The sequence below is a fragment of the Leptodactylus fuscus genome, chromosome 8 (assembly GCF_031893055.1).
Source record: "Leptodactylus fuscus isolate aLepFus1 chromosome 8, aLepFus1.hap2, whole genome shotgun sequence".
NCBI classification, from domain to species: domain Eukaryota; kingdom Metazoa; phylum Chordata; class Amphibia; order Anura; family Leptodactylidae; genus Leptodactylus; species Leptodactylus fuscus.
The window spans coordinates 5,177,660-5,195,255 of record NC_134272.1 but is presented as its reverse complement, the minus strand read 5'-3'; the positions used below and the strand labels follow the sequence as shown (position 1 = coordinate 5,195,255).

Sequence of the window (17,596 nt, the reverse complement as noted above, 5' to 3'; positions counted from 1 at the left end):
TGCTCTCATTCAATAGAAGTAGTATTTGTGGTTATCTTATCTCCCAGCAGTTGTGTCGATGCCACAGTATAAAGGTCACGCCGTCATGTTAGGAGATACAATAGAGTAATATCTGGATGGTGAAGGGTGAACTTATACAGACAAGATGGTGGAAGGGATTACCCATTGTCCATTGACTTATCTGATGGCACAAGATTACTTTTTTTGGTGACCGATGTACTGGCATCCCCACCGAGGTACTGGCATCTGCCATGTTTTCTCACCTACAACAGAAGGTTCATGGCCTTTGGGTCAACTCACTCCAGTCCTGATCACTAAAGGGGCGTTCACACTACCGTCTGTGTCCGACAGGTAGTCTCTGCTCCTAGTGTCCCCTCAAAATCTGGCACGGACATTAGGAGCGGACACTAGCTGTGTCTGTGACACCTGTGATTTATTTAAATGGGCATCGGGTGCGTTCTTTTGCACTCCGTGCCCTTCCTTCACAGTCCGCATGTAAAGATGTCCGACTTCTCAAGTGGACAGAAAAACCCGACATGTAGGTGCAAAAGAACGTACCCGATCGCCATTTAAATGAATGACAAGTTTCACGGACACAGCTAGTGTCCGCTCCTAATGTCCGTGCGAGATTTTGAACGGACACTAGGAGCGGACACTACCTGTCGGACACAGACGGTAGTGTGAACGCCCCCTCAGGAAGCGATTTTTGGACCTTTTTTGGAGCAGTTTTTCAGAAAACACAAGGTGTTTTTTTTCCTCCCGGACAGTGAATGGACCTTAAAAAACCACGGTTTTTGCAAAAAAAATGCGTTGCAGTTTGCGCCTCCCATTCACTTGTATTGACTTCCTGAGGCAGAATCCGCCTCAAGAAAGGTCATGTCGCTTCTTTTTTCCGCTAGCAGCAACAAAAACGTTAGCGGAAGAACGAACGCTAGCGGTCTCCATAGACCACCATTGTGAGGGGGCAGATTATGACTTGAATTCCGCGCCATATTACACCCCCTCTGTGCCCATGTGAACTAGCCCTTATTTTTACTGCATAGTGAAAACTAAACATGTAAGACAATGGCGCAGATACAGTTTTCCTTTAATTCCACCCCATTCTGATTTCCCAGTACATTGTACTAAATGGTCACCATTATACAGCACAATTGTTCCTCCCAAAAAGAATAATCCTTCATACGGCTCTGCAAATGGAAAGATAAAAAAGTGATGTCTTTTGAAAGGTGGGGAGTGAAAAACAAAAATAAACTAGAAATGGCTGCCAAGAGAAAGGGTTAAAGGGGACGTGTCACTATGGATCCTTATACACTATTCACAGGACAGGGGATAAACGAACAGGCAACCAAAAGTCCCCCTAAGTCCTCCTGGTGAAGTGACGGGCCCCTCCATTGAGGGCCATGGGGCCACTAGTGCACTGGTACTCTATTCACAAAGAGAATTTAGGGGGACTTTCGGTCCATTAAGACACAACTCCCTTTCTGTTTTTCTCTTTTTCTGTTTTCCAGTTCTGGAAGGGGCTGAGGCTGCCATTACTACAGAATAGAGAAATGTATATACAGTAAAACATATATACTCTCTAAAGCTCTCCCTAGCAATGATCTAGCTAAGTGTTGGCCGAGATAGTCAGCATCGATTCATTGCATATTGCCCCTATATATAGCTTCCATTATTATAGATGGTGTAAAACTGGGGATACAGCAATTACAAGTGACAAATTCTATATCTGTATATAGTGACAATACACAGTGACTATAGGACAGGTCTCACCCCCAGTTAGTTGGAGCTTTGTTAGGGAGAACTTTAGAGTCTGCAGCAAATTACAATAATATTCACCAAATCCCTTCCTACATAATACATAAAAAAAAACAAGTAAAACAACATTCACACATTAACAGAAATAATGTAATTTCTCCTTTTTCTTGTTGGTCGCTCTTTAGGGAACTTGTACACTTTCTGCAGGTTCTCTCCCAGATTATACCTGATTATAGGAAACTCAGCAGTCAGATACTTTGTATTCAGATTATCATAAGGAGAACCTCTAAAAAGGACAAACCAATATTGTTGTAGTCACATTGTTGGGACTGATGGGGTATAAGAGGTACGACCCCCCACTGATCAAAAAAGAAGGCATATCCTAGATCAGGGGTAGGGAACGTACGGCTCTCCAGCTGTTGCAAAACTACAACTCCCAGCATGCATACTGGCTCTGCTGTTCTTGGAACTCCCATGGAAGTGAATGGAGCATGATGGGAGTTGTAGTTTCACAGCAGCTGGAGAGCCCAAGGTTCCCTATCCCTGCCCTAGCAATAGCCATCATATTACATAGTGGGTATGCCGCTTTAGGTAATACTGAATCATTTATATTTCCTTTGCCTTTTTTTAGATACATATTGTATTTATTTTTCAACAAGGCTTTGAAAAGCAAAACATAAATAGAAGACGCGAAGGACACAAATGGAAACCCACAAAGAGAATAACATGGTGGAGTAGAAACCCACAGGCAACAAAGTATCGGGGTCCAAAGTGGTCATGGTAACCTTCTATATATGTGGTACGCACTTATTGCAGTATATTGTGCAGCTGTCTTATGTTCAAGTCCCAGGTGCAACAATAAAAAGAAAATATAAGAAATAGTAAAAAGTGTTTTTAACCATTTCTAAATTGTTTCTCATTCTAATTATAAATAAAATACAAAATAAATATTAAGCATCGCAATATGGCTAAAAGTCCACAGATATAACGTGCCTAATATAATGCATACCTTTGAAGAGTAGAAAGAGGGACAAAATGCAGTGCGCCGCGGCAAATTTAGCTCTGCCCACTTTTATGTTGACTCCGCCCATTCTCATTCATTTTTCATGTGCCTGCACAGTATAATCCTCCTACAGTCACCCGTAAATTATATGTCCCCCCTCCATCTCTCCCCAGCTTCATATACACCCTTCATCTGCCCCTAGTTTCATGTCCCCCCCTCCATCTCTGTCCCCAGTTTCATGTCCCCTCGTCTCTGCCAGTTTCATGCCGTTCTCCCCCCCCCCCCTTCACCTGCCCCAGTGTCAGGCTGTCCCCCCCCCCCCATTTATCTGCCCCAGTGTCAAGGGCCCCCTACATTATGTTCCACCTTAATGTTTAACACAAACAAACACACTCACTTTGTAACGCTCCCCCGACGCTCTCTTCACTCTCTCACTCATACACATAGTTGTAGGCGCGATGTGACGTCATCACATTGCGGCTACAAATGCCGGAGCGCAGCGTTAAAGCAGGACCTGAGCTGTGACAGTCCTGCTTTAAACGCCTATGTATTCAGCTCATCGGTGTCCTACGGATGCCGATGAGTTGAAATCGGGACATACCTCCCACCGACCGGGACCACGGGACGGGACACCGAAATCGTGAGTGTCCCGTGGAAATCGGGATGGTTGGGAGGTATGATAATGTTATTTATCTGTACAGTGAACTCTGTATATTATTGTGTTTTGTCACCTCACTTTCTAGGAAGATAATAAATCATCACAAAGTCGTACCGGTGGCTGTGATGACAAGTTTGTAACGGTGAGTTGGAAAAAACAAAAAAGTTTCCAAAACCTTAACACCCAAACTTGGCTGCACCATTAAAGGTCTAATAGACAATCTGGATACCTGATATATAACATTACAGTCTTCACTATTTAGATAAATGTTAGATCTTTTTACAACAACGTCCCTTTAAAGGTAACACTTGCCCTGAGAGTTTCCTGAGGTTGCGCTGGCAGCCTCTATAACCTCTATAACCTCTACTCTTACATTAGACATGGCGTTAGCAAAACACCTGGCAAGGGATCTGGAGCACAGGGGAAAAAATATTTAATCTCCCAATAGTAGAAGGTTCAAAGAATGTTAGTGAAGAGATCTGTGAACTCCGGCTTGTAATTTTCCATATCACATCTCATTCTTTCTCCCTTTTTATGATTAGTTGATATGAACCATAGATAAAAGGCAAAATAATTCCGTCCTCATGTCCCGGCCATTTACTTGATAACAGTTATTGTTAGAAACAAAAAAAAATCCTCTTTAGCAGATATTATAAAAAAAATTATATCTACAAATGTAATGTTTGCACAGAACCAAAACAAGGGACATCCATTTTCCAGTAACTGGTCATACTTGGTTACACTGTTGTACTGGTCATACTTGGTTACACTGTTGTACTGGTCATACTTGGTTACACTGTTGTACTGGTCATACTTGTTTACATTGTTCTACTGGTCATACTTGGGTACACTGTTGTACTGGTCATACTTGTTTACATTGTTCTACTGGTCATACTTGGGTACACTGTTGTACTGGTCATACTTGGGTACACTGTTGTACTGGTCATACTTGGTTACATTGTTCTACTGGTCATACTTGGTTACACTGTTGTATTGTTGTACTGGTTTTACTTGGTTGCACTATTGTGGTATTGTACTTGGTTACACTGTTGTAGTGTTGTATTTGGTTGCACTATTGTAGTATTGTACTTGGTTACACTGTTGTAGTAGTGTACTTGGTTGTACTTAGTTGCACTATTGTAGCGTTATACTTGGTTGCACTATTGTAGTGTTGTACTTGGTTACACTGTTGTAGTGTTGTACTTGGTTGCACTATTGTAGTATTGTACTTGGTTACACTGTTGTAGTAGTGTACTTGGTTGTACTTGGTTGCACTATTGTAGCGTTATACTTGGTTGCACTATTGTAGTGTTGTACTTGGTTGCACTATTGTAGCGTTATACTTGGTTGCACTATTGTAGTGTTGTACTTGGTTACACTGTTGTAGTGTTGTACTTGGTTGTACTATTGTAGTGTTATACTTGGTTACACTGTTGTAGCGTTATACTTCGTTACGCTGTTGTAGTGTTGTACTTGGTTGTACTGATTCGCAACCTTGTCCTTCAGTCTGACATCCAAACCCTTAACACTTCTGGCTGCTTCCAGCTCAAAAACATCCATCAAATTCACTCTCTCTTTATCCCTGAAACTACAAATACACCACTCCACACCCTCATCATATCTTGCTTAGACTGCAGCAATGACTTCTCTGTCACATTACAGCAAATGCTTTTTCTCCTCTCCCTAAACTCTGCTGTTCACTAAATCCTCCTCTCTCCTCACTTTTCATCACCCTTTCCCCTATGGGTGTCCCTTCGCTCTCAACCAATCACCCAGCGAATACAGCTTATAATGCTAAGACTGACATAGAAGGCTGTTGACAACCTGTCCCCTCCATATATCTCTGACCTGAGCTCCTGCTGTCTACCATGCATCCCCTATACTCGCTACCACGACACAAGACTGTCCCTCACAATCACGACTTTCTAGAGTACCCTGAAGTCCCATCTCTGCTGGAAAACCTTCAATAACCACCATCCGAATAGCTGTGACTCCCACCTACTGTCCCCTTTCCCTTATAGATTGATAGCAGGCAGGGCTCTCTGTCCCTCTGTACCAGGTTGTCATGTTGTTCGTTTGTTGCACTTGTTCTTTCTTTTATTATTTAATCTTTTATAAATTTTGAAAAACACCTTTGACTATTTTTTATACATTGTATTACTGCTGCTCCTGCACTTGTTCTTAGGATGGTTTGTTGCCCTGTACAATTCTAGACTGCAATCGCTGGAGCTGTGTGAGGGCTCTTTTTTTGTGGGGTGAGTTGTAATTTTTTGTTGGTACCAATTTGTGGTATTTACAATTACTTGATCACTTATTTACCTGTACAGGACAAGTACAATGATATTTAGTCCGATTACATTCAAGGACATTTATCCATGTTGCAATGCTTAATATTTTTATTTGATAATTTCTTTATTTTATTTATATTTAGAATGGAGATGTTTTTTTTTAATCTTTTATTAGTATATTTTTTCAGCAATGTTTAAAAACACTCATTATTTTTTATATTTTTTTGCTGTTGCATGTGGGGATTTGGACCTGGTATGGTAAATAATGATAATGTAAGAACCTTTGTATACAATGTTTTTGTGCGTATGCATAATATGCAATAGAAATTACAATAAAAAAAAACATACATAGTATATGTATACAAATAAATATACTAAAATACAATGTATCCATTTGGAATGTATTTTATAAAATATTCTATCACAATTCGCACTAAAATTTAATGACTGATTTTTTAATTTTTTATAAGCAGATATTATGTAAATCTCTTTGTATATAACTGCATTATGTGACTCTTATTTTTCTACTATCTGGTTCCTTGCAAGGGCACAAGTGTAATGCACAAGAGATCCCGCTGGTCAGGAGAATGTCTGGTCTGAATAGCGGGCGTCTAGACTTGCTGAATAACTACAAACCCGACATATGGAACGATAAAAGTTTATACTAAGTCACATCTAATGAGATAAAATGAGAACTATAATAAATGTCACTCCTGGGATTGAAGGAATAACTTGGGTGTACTCAGAGCTGGCCCAGGATTTGTGTGGCCCCTTAAATGACTAAAGCAAAGTATACCCAAAATCGGCCATGGCAACCTGGTGTAGGTCTTCTGTAACTCTCTACCTTTGCATTGTAACAATCAAAAAATTGGGCAAAAACTATAATTGATTTAATTGATTTGCCCCACACCTATAATAGCCCCTTAGGCTCCATAAAGTATAATGGCTTCCATATGGCCCATGCAGGATAATGTCCCTCTTACACCACCACAATATAATGACCTCCTCGTACCCTCATATAACTCATACAGTACAGTACAGTGTTCCTGTTATGTCCCCCATATAATGGGCCGTTATGCCCCCTTATATTGCCCATTTTTGTCAGCATGTTGTATATACATTAGTGAACGCCGCAGCTCATGGTCTCCTTTTTCTCCTATTTTGGTGTTCGTCTTTTATTCCAGGTCTCATTTTGTATTCTTCGTTAGCCATGCAATGATCCATATTTGACATATATTGTGTACATCGGGGGTCAGCAACCTCCGGCACTCTAGCTGCTGTGAAACTACAACTCCCAGCATGCTCCATTCACGTCTAAGAACAGCAGAGCCAGTATGCATGCTTGGAGTTGCAGTTATACCACAGCTGGAGCGAAGGTTGCCCAACCCTGGACATATAAGCCTTGTGTTTGCTCTTGCAGGTATTATATATTTGTAATCTACAGCACTCTGGTAACAAGGGAAGAAGGTTGTGCAAGCCAATGATATAACCTTATAGCACACAATACAATATTATGGCTCCGTGCTGATTGTATTGTAGTTCTTCTCTCTATTTCCTAAAGCCTTGTACGGATTAAGCCACCTAGTTCTTATTGTTTGCCCTTGCTTAGATCTCTGGGAGTCTGGCGTCCTGTACGTTGGATTCTTCCAGGCAGCGATCTTGTTCTGCACGGATTCTGCTATTACCACGGGTATTCCTGTTACTGGCGGCCATAATGGTGATGAAATATTCTTATATACTTTGTATTTGTTCTCACGGGTGTAGCTTGAAATTTTTAGGTCCAAGCGAATGCTACAAAGCTTTAACAGTCATCACACAGCGAGTACAAAACATGCAGAAATCCAGAGTCTGCACCCCAGGAAGGGGGGGGGGGGGGTATTTCTAACCCATTTTGGATCATCCAGCCAAAATACTATCAGGCTTTCACAACACATTTTTTTCAGCATATTTGTTGGGAAAGAATCTGATTCGTAGATCAAACGTGTCCACGAGGCCTCATGTCACCCCTCATGTACCTAATGGTTATCTTTTTGGCATCCGCTGTGTTGGTATCCTGCTAAAAAAACACACACAGAATTTTTTTTACAGTGGGATTGAATGGGTAACGTATTATACTCTATGTCCGTTCAGTGGTGCATATTACTACATCGCCGGACGTACAGTGGGAAAGAAATCCAACATGTACCCCAAAGAGAGTGAGTTTGGGTCCTGCAACCATTTAGGGTCTGACTCTGGAGGTTGATGGCTTTAAGGTTCTCTGCAGGGCAGGAAAGTTCACACCAAAACTTGGCAAACATTTTTATGGCCCATATCTCCTGTGTGTAGTGTCGCCAACAATCCATAAATTCCTGGCCAGTCCATAACGAAAATACTATTCTTATCCAGATCACTGGAGTCGTCAGCAGCTTTATAGATTAGGAAATGGTGCTGGTGTCTTCCAAAGAAGAGTCTCCAAGTATCGGAGACAACCATGATACATGTCCTGGGTCTTATATCCACTGCCCTAAATCTACCAGCAAGCATCACTATGAGCTGTATCCATGTCTTCAGAACACAGATACAGTTGAACATCGTAGGAGGGTGAGAGGGAGTCCATAACTCCAGCCTGGCAGTTCATTCACATAAGTACAGGACATTTTAGGATTCTAGCTTATTACAATGACATCCTTCTCACCCCCTGCACTGGGATGTGTTCTACGTCCCCTCACTAAACTCTCCCCTCTACAATCTATTCTGAATGCAGCGGCCAGGCTCATCTATCAGGCTAGACGCTACAGCGAGGCCTCCGGTCCGTGCCGGTCACTACAGCGAGGCCTCCGGTCTGTGCCGGTCACTACAGCGAGGCCTCCGGTCTGTGCCGGTCACTACAGCGAGGCCTCCGGTCTGTGCCGGTCACTACAGCGAGGCCTCCGGTCTGTGCCGGTCACTACAGCGAGGCCTCCGGTCTGTGCCGGTCACTACAGCGAGGCCTCCGGTCTGTGCCGGTCACTACAGCGAGGCCTCCGGTCTGTGCCGGTCACTACAGCGAGGCCTCCGGTCTGTGCCGGTCACTACAGCGAGGCCTCCGGTCTGTGCCGGTCACTACAGCGAGGCCTCCGGTCTGTGCCGGTCACTACAGCGAGGCCTCCGGTCTGTGCCGGTCACTACAGCGAGGCCTCCGGTCTGTGCCGGTCACTACAGCGATGCCTCCGGTCTGTGCCGGTCACTACAGCGAGGCCTCCGGTCTGTGCCGGTCACTACAGCGAGGCCTCCGGTCTGTGCCGGTCACTACATTGGCTGCCTATTCATTATAGAATAAAATATAAAGTTCTCCCCCTCCCCCACAAGGCTCTCCATAATGCCGCACCTCCCTACATCTCCTCCCTCATCTCTGTCTACCGCCTAACACATGTTCTCCGCTCACTCAATGACCTAACACTTCCATCCTCTATTATCAGAACCTCCCCCGCTCGTATACAAGACTTCTCCCGAGCTGCACCACTTCTCTGGAATGCTCTACCCCGGACAATCAGAGTAACTCCCAATTTCTACAGTTTCAAACGCAAACTAAAGACGCATCTTATCAGACCGGCCGATCACATGTCCTAATGTAAACCCTTCCATACTATAATTAGAATCCCCAAAATCTAACCCTCCTCTGTCCCCGCTCCCACATTCCCCACATGATATGATGTCATCTCAGGATAACTTTATAGGTCCAAGCTCCATCCACATGTTACAGAACACCACTAGTGATGACTCAGACAGTTTTATGTTTGTGTAATGACAGTCACCTCTATTACAGAAGTGTCTGACCCCTGTATAAGTAATGCCGCCCCTGCTACCTCTTGTGTCACCCCCTCTACCTCATAGATTGTAAGCTCTTGCGAGCAGGGCCCTCAGTCCCATTGTGTGAAATGACTTTCTTTGTTATGTATCTTTCTGTCTGTACTTGAACCCTACAAATTGTACAGCGCTGCGGAATATGTTGGCGCTATAGAAATAAAATTCATTCATATGGCTTGTGCAGCCCCGCTGAAGGGGACATGAAACAGGGGGTGGATGAGAATTAGGTTTTTCTTCCCTTTGTGATCCAATTAATTTTGGAGGTACTATAGGGGAGCACTGTTACCAATCGGGGGAACTCTGGTGAGCATTACTACTGTTGAAAGCACCATGGGGGTATAACTACAAAGAGGGGCACTCTGGAGAGCATTATTAAAATTAGGGGCACTATATGGGAGCACTATTACCATTAGGGGCACTATGGGGGAGCACTATTACCATTAGGGGCACTATGGGGGAGCACTATTACCATTAGGGGCACTATGGGGGAGCACTATTACCATTAGGGGCACAATGGGGGAGCACTATTACTAATTGTAGCAATAGGGGTACTATTGGTGCAGACACACTGGCATTATTACTGTGTGGTAGCACTAAGCACCAAATAATAAGTGTTAATTTACTGATTGGTGGAGGTCTGACTGCTGGTACCCTAACCTAGGAGCGCTTTGCACCCCGCTATTGAATGGAGTGACTGATCTCACAGCCGCAGATAGCCAAGTGCATTATTGTGTCTGTCTCTAGCCCTCCTATTGAAATGAATGGAGCGCTGCACACTGCCCGAACAGATGCTCCAGTCAAAACTGGGATTTACAGCACCCCACATGTCATGATTGGAGGGGTCTCTGCCATCTGACTCCACTGAGAATCACCTCTTATCTTTTGGATGGGGGTAACTGCCTGTAAACAGAAAACCACTTGTTACTGTCAGGGTCACTGTAGAGGAGCACTATTACTATATACAAGCAATGCTTGTGGCTGTCATATATATACTGTATACTGTATATATGTATATGGGCAGGTGTGACCTCATCATTAGGTCCAGCCTGAGACTACAAACTTCACCACCATAGACCTGCATGACTCAGGCGCCACCTAGTGGTCAGCTTCATACTATTTAATGAACTATTGATATATTTGTGGTGTCCTTGTGGGATTCTTCAGAGATATTTCTATTTCCTGCAAAACCGCTGCGAATGTTATAAAACAATCAGCGCCTCAGCCCGAGCCCTGCACACGACCCGGCTCTCACCCGAATGACCGGGCGCATGCGCAGTGTGCATAAACACTCGGGTCACGCGGCCTGTAGAGGTGACGCATGCGCAGGAGAGGTGACCGAGCTCCTCAGCGTCCATATTGGAAGACGTTACAGGAGGCGGCCGAGTTACCCCGCAAATATGTCCACGGCCATGAACTTCGGGACGAAAAGCTTTAAACCTCGGCCTCCAGAGAAGGGCTCCTTCCCTCTGGATCACTTCGGTGAGTCTCGTGAATTCCCTGAAGAGCTGAGTGATATTAAATGGAGGCCTGTCATGTCTGGGCTGGGAGGTGTAGTAGAGCGCCCTCTAGTGTGCAGATACGATACAGCCTCCTGCGGTGTGCTCAGGCCTGGCAGGGTGCTGATAAGATAAGATAAGAAGATAAGATAAGATAGGGGCCACAAGGGGAAGAAACTGCTCAGTATGGCAAATATAGGGGACTGTCCAGGGGTATAAATAAAGGGGCGCTGGATTAGGTCTTCTGCTTCTTCGCAGCAAAACCGTTTTTTTTTATAAACCGGACACAAAGTTGCACATGAAGGACTTTGTGTCCAGTTAAAGAAAACCGGTTTTGTCGTGGAGAGGCAGAAGACGCACCCGGGCGGTCACTTTGCAAACCCGTTAAAGTGAATGGGTCCATGTCCAGTTCCTCGGGCCAGATTGCCTAAAGTGGAGACCGGACGCAGGGGTGAACCCACCCTAATTTGCACCAGAAAGGATGGCCAAATGCGCTGCCCCCATCAGATGAGATTTTTGCGGTTCTGACTACAGGCCAAATGGACGATCAGATGGATTTGACTTTTTTCGTAGTAGCCAGTGTCAAAGTGGCGACAAAAATCCAAGACATTTGTAAAGTGCACCAGATTTTCTACACATTGGGGCAAATCTATTTAGACTGACTTATCGTCCACCAATATTTAATATACGGCCTGACTCGCGCAGAGAATTGGATATTCCCAGAGAGGCTGCGGGCCCTTCATAAATCTGTCAGACGTCCCTGCACCGGAATGGAGATCTAGGTCAGGTAAGAACTGGTGGGATCTCCATAATAAGTGACGGCAGGAATCTGGTATGAGTTCTTATAAATCAGTCAGACTGGGGGGGCCCTGCCCGGATCCTGGCTGCACTCACATCTGCAGAGTATGGAATGGGGTTTGTGGTGCACATTTGGGGCAATGATAACAGCCAAATATGGGCCTCAATATCCTCCCTCTACGCCAGAAAACAGGAACAAAGTTTGTGCTGTAATAGACAGACTGATGAACTTCTAGATTGTGGCGCCATAGATGACTCGCTGAAACTAACAGTCGTACGGTATAGCCCCCCTCTGTATTTTGCAGATGTGTCAGCGCACAACACCCCGACAGATACTCCATGGGGTGAATGAAGTTCTATAAATATGATCTATACACACCCCAGGAGCATTTCCCGCTATATATCCACCATTTATATGACGCAGTTCCTTTAGTTACACCGTGCACTAGTAATGTCCATGGTGTTGACTTCGCTTTGTACTTGCAGGGGAATGTAAATCATTTAAAGAAATCTTCATGAAGTGTCTGCGGGAGAAAAACTACCAGAGCAGCCTGTGCCGGGAAGAATCAAAGGAATATCTGGAGTGTCGAATGGAAAGGTCTGTAGCAGAGAATTCTCAGGTGTCAGGACATTACAGGGGTTTCCCGGGACTCTGATATTGATGTCCTATCCATCCATATGAGATTAGGGGGGGTCCGATGACTGGCGCCCCCACCACTTGGCAGTTTGATGAGTCCGCAGCATTCAGACCAGCACTGCAGCTTCTTCACCAAGCACAGCGCTGTATTGTGTATAGTGGCTGTATTTGGTATTGCAGCTCAATGTAGTCACTTGAATGGGACTGAACTGCAAACAAGTCATGTGACAGGTGAACGTGGTATCATCGTCCGGTGAGTGGCGAGCCGGCAAGAATGGGGCCATTTACACGTACACTAAATGGCGGTTTTATTAGAGACGCTTGCTCTGTCACAAGTCTATCTTCCCTGCATTGACATTAGACACGTGACCCCAGAGCGCAGCATAAAATGTTTTCCATAGATCAGTTTCAGTGAAAATCCAATGTAGAATAGAAAAGTCCAGCACTCTGAGCAACTTTGAACAAACTTGGCCATGAACTCTAGACTGGCGCGAGCCCATGCTTCATACTTGGGTTTTCTCGAGCAACAGTGTCTAAAGTATTCTGAGAATGGTGAGATAAAAAAATCCAGCGAAAGGGGATCCTGTGGACAAAAAGAGGAAATGGTCAGAGGAGGATTTCAAGAGTCATTCTGATGAACAGGAGGTACTCATCTTTCCTTAGTATAAATGGGCTGTCTCAGCAGAAGGCCGGAGCTAGTGTCATTGGTGTCTAAGGTCTCCTGCACACCACAGTGAAATGTAGTGTCCTCCTGATAACCAGCCATGATGTCCTTATTGTGGTCAGGTTATCTTCTCATACATGTAGTGTCCTCCTGATAACCAGCCATGATGTCCTTATTGTGGTCAGGTTATCTTCTCATACATGTAGTGTCCTCCTGATAACCAGCCATGATGTCCTTATTGTGGTCGGGTTATCTTCTCATACATGTAGTGTCCCCTCCTGATAACCAGCCATGATGTCCTTATTGTGGTCAGGTTATCTTCTCATACATGTAGTGTCCCCTCCTGATAACCAGCCATGATGTCCTTATTGTGGTCAGGTTATCTTCTCATACATGTAGTGTCCCCTCCTGATAACCAGCCATGATGTCCTTATTGTGGTCGGGTTATCTTCTCATACATGTAGTGTCCCCTCCTGATAACCAGCCATGATGTCCTTATTGTGGTCGGGTTATCTTCTCATACATGTAGTGTCCTCTCCTGATAACCAGCCATGATGTCCTTATTGTGGTCAGGTTATCTTCTCATACATGTAGTGTCCTCCTGATAACCAGCCATGATGTCCTTATTGTGGTCAGGTTATCTTCTCATACATGTAGTGTCCCCTCCTGATAACCAGCCATGATGTCCTTATTGTGGTCAGGTTATCTTCTCATACATGTAGTGTCCTCCTGATAACCAGCCATGATGTCCTTATTGTGGTCAGGTTATCTTCTCATACATGTAGTGTCCTCCTGATAACCAGCCATGATGTCCTTATTGTGGTCAGGTTATCTTCTCATACATGTAGTGTCCTCCTGATAACCAGCCATGATGTCCTTATTGTGGTCGGGTTATCTTCTCATACATGTAGTGTCCCCTCCTGATAACCAGCCATGATGTCCTTATTGTGGTCAGGTTATCTTCTCATACATGTAGTGTCCCCTCCTGATAACCAGCCATGATGTCCTTATTGTGGTCAGGTTATCTTCTCATACATGTAGTGTCCTCCTGATAACCAGCCATGATGTCCTTATTGTGGTCAGGTTATCTTCTCATACATGTAGTGTCCTCCTGATAACCAGCCATGATGTCCTTATTGTGGTCGGGTTATCTTCTCATACATGTAGTGTCCTCTCCTGATAACCAGCCATGATGTCCTTATTGTGGTCAGGTTATCTTCTCATACATGTAGTGTCCTCCTGATAACCAGCCATGATGTCCTTATTGTGGTCAGGTTATCTTCTCATACATGTAGTGTCCCCTCCTGATAACCAGCCATGATGTCCTTATTGTGGTCAGGTTATCTTCTCATACATGTAGTGTCCTCCTGATAACCAGCCATGATGTCCTTATTGTGGTCAGGTTATCTTCTCATACATGTAGTGTCCACCTGATAACCAGCCATGATGTCCTTATTGTGGTCAGGTTATCTTCTCATACATGTAGTGTCCTCCTGATAACCAGCCATGATGTCCTTATTGTGGTCAGGTTATCTTCTCATACATGTAGTGTCCCCTCTTGATAACCAGCCATGATGTCCTTATTGTGGTCAGGTTATCTTCTCATACATGTAGTGTCCTCTCCTGATAACCAGCCATGATGTCCTTATTGTGGTCGGGTTATCTTCTCATACATGTAGTGTCCTCCTGATAACCAGCCATGATGTCCTTATTGTGGTCGGGTTCAGTGGCGTAACTACCATGGTAGCAGCAGTAGCAGCTGCCACAGGGCCCGGGCCATTAGGGGGCCCGGTGACAGCCGCTACCACTGCGGTTTTTTTTCAATAGGCAGTTACGGGCCCTATTCACTTGCCGATCCTGGCTGGGCCGGGATCGGCAAGTGACACTTCGGGCCCCACAAAGGCTATCATTATACTCGGGGGTCTTTGCAGAACCCCGAGTATAATGACTGGTGGATCGGGAGAGGTAATAAACATAAAAAACTGTTACTTACCTCTCCGCGATCCTGCCAGGCCTCCGTCCTACTGTTGTCTGACGTCTCTGACGTCACATGAACCCGGCATGCTTCCCGGGTCATGTGACGTCCGACGTCATTAACGAAGGACGCGAGCACAGGAGGACAGCACAGGAGCTGGGGAACAGGTAAGAAGCAACAGTGTTTTTTTTGTTTTTTTTAATGTTTTTATTCCCCGGGTGTCCGATTATTATACTCTGGGGTCTGAAAGACCCCAGAGTATAATAATTGTTTATGGGTGTCCACAGAGGGACACTATTGGGGTTAATAGTGTGTGCAGGGGCCACTATTGGGGTTAATAGTGTGTGCAGGGGCCACTATTGGGGTTAATAGTGTGTGCAGGGGCCACTATTGGGGTTAATAGTGTGTGCAGGGGTCACTATTGGGGTTAATAGTGTGTGCAGGGGCCACTATTGGGGTTAATAGTGTGTGCAGGGGCCACTATTGGGGTTAATAGTGTGTGCAGGGGCCACTATTGGGGTTAATAGTGTGTGCAGGGGCCACTATTGGGGTTAATAGTGTGTGCAGGGGCCACTATTGGGGTTAATAGTGTGTGCAGGGGCCACTATGGGGGTTAATAGTGTGTGCAGGGGACACTAGGAGGGGGTCGGTCGAGGTCTTCGGCGTCAGTTGGGATGGGGGGGGGGGGGGGCCATGTCAAAAGTTCGCCACGGGGCCCCGCCATTCCTAGTTACGCCACTGGTCAGGTTATCTTCTCATACATGTAGTGTCCTCCTGATAAGCAGCCATGATGTCCTTATTGTGGTCAGGTTATCTTCTCATACATGTAGTGTCCTCCTGATAACCAGCCATGATGTCCTTATTGTGGTCGGGTTATCTTCTCATACATGTAGTGTCCCCTCCTGATAAGCAGCCATGATGTCCTTATTGTGGTCGGGTTATCTTCTCATACATGTAGTGTCCTCTCCTGAGAACCAGCCATGATGTCCTTATTGTGGTCAGGTTATCTTCTCATACATGTAGTGTCCTCCTGATAACCAGCCATGATGTCCTTATTGTGGTCAGGTTATCTTCTCATACATGTAGTGTCCTCTCCTGATAACCAGCCATGATGTCCTTATTGTGGTCATGTTATCTTCTCATACACGTAGTGTCCTCCTGATAACCAGCCATGATGTCCTTATTGTGGTCTGGTTATCTTCTCATACATGTAGTGTCCTCCTGATAACCAGCCATGATGTCCTTATTGTGGTCAGGTTATCTTCTCATACATGTAGTGTCTTCCTGATAACCAGCCATAATGTCCTTATTGTGGTCGGGTTATCTTCTCATACATGTAGTGTCCTCCTGATAACCAGCCATGGTGTCCTTATTGTGGTCGGGTTATCTTCTCATACATGTAGTGTCCTCCTGATAACCGGCCATGATGTCCTTATTGTGGTCAGGTTATCTTCTCATACATGTAGTGTCCTCCTGATAACCGGCCATGATGTCCTTATTGTGGTCGGGTTATCTTCTCATACATGTAGTGTCCTCCTGATAACCAGCCATGATGTCCTTATTGTGGTCGGGTTATCTTCTCATACATGTAGTGTTTGATAAATGAGGCCGAGTGACTGTCAATGGTTTTAGTAGAAGTTTTTGTGCTTTTTGTTTGGTATCTCTCACATTTGTATCACTTGTTTTTCTTGTAGACAACTGATGGCAAAGGAGCCCCTGGAAAAACTTGGCTTCAAGGACCTGGAAGAGAAGTCCACAGAAGAACCAAACAGAGTATAACGTGGACATCTTATATGGACGGCTTTCTTTATTTCCTTCTGTCAGAGAAGTTTGGACTTTTCTCTGTATGCCGAGGATATTCTGAGGAGCAGGCACCGTTTTCCAAGGCTCCGTTTTATACAGTATGTTGTATATATTCTTAAGATTTCTTGATTTATTCCTTCAGTGGAGGAGGAATCTGTGATGAAGACTACACCATAAGTAATAAATAGGTTATTCATATTGGTTTTATCATCTGCGTATTCATGTCGGACAAGTAATGCTGCAAGTGGATGTGACCAGGGCTGCAGTCGGGAGACCAAGCCATTGACTCTGACTTCTCCATATTCCCACAGCCCGACTCCGAATCCTTCATTAATGGCTGATGGCCATGGTCAAACAGCCATGGGAAAAATCCTCTAATTTATTATCATAGGAATGTAAATATACAACAAACTATACGTCTCAGTAATTATATAATATTCATATTTTATGTCATATTTTAAAAATTAATCCTTTTATTTTGAACCTGGACTCGGTAACTTCACTCAAAACTGACTCCAACTTCACAAATGCAACACTGACTGCGCAGCCTTCAATGTGATTGTGCAGGAAGTCGTCCGTGTAATGGAAATGGAGGTGGCTGCAAAATGACCGGAACCGAATGTCACCAGTGCTGCAAAAAATCCCATAATATGTAGCAGAGCTGTAACGTGAAGATCTACAACTGAGCCCCTTG

At 44.5% G+C, this 17,596-nt stretch overlaps 1 protein-coding gene across 1 annotated transcript; it reads left to right on the top strand.

The window, feature by feature from the left end:
- Nucleotides 1-10,757: 10,757 nt before the first annotated feature.
- Nucleotides 10,758-17,100, top strand: COX19 (cytochrome c oxidase assembly factor COX19). The gene is made up of 3 exons (XM_075285757.1): nucleotides 10,758-11,008; nucleotides 12,310-12,421; nucleotides 16,794-17,100. Exons 1-3 carry the CDS (start codon nucleotides 10,786-10,788, stop codon nucleotides 16,876-16,878), a joined length of 420 nt encoding a protein of 139 aa, XP_075141858.1. The 5' UTR covers nucleotides 10,758-10,785; the 3' UTR covers nucleotides 16,879-17,100.
- The last annotated feature ends 496 nt before the right edge of the window (nucleotides 17,101-17,596 follow it).

Bases quoted from the DNA above. Each gene is read 5' to 3' on its own strand.
- COX19 (XM_075285757.1), top strand. From the start codon at position 10,786: ATGACCGGGCGCATGCGCAGTGTGCATAAACACTCGGGTCACGCGGCC. The intron at 11,009-12,309 runs GTGAGTCTCGTG...TTGTACTTGCAG, and splicing joins CTTCCCTCTGGATCACTTCG to GGGAATGTAAATCATTTAAA. The intron at 12,422-16,793 runs GTCTGTAGCAGA...TTTTTCTTGTAG, and splicing joins CTGGAGTGTCGAATGGAAAG to ACAACTGATGGCAAAGGAGC.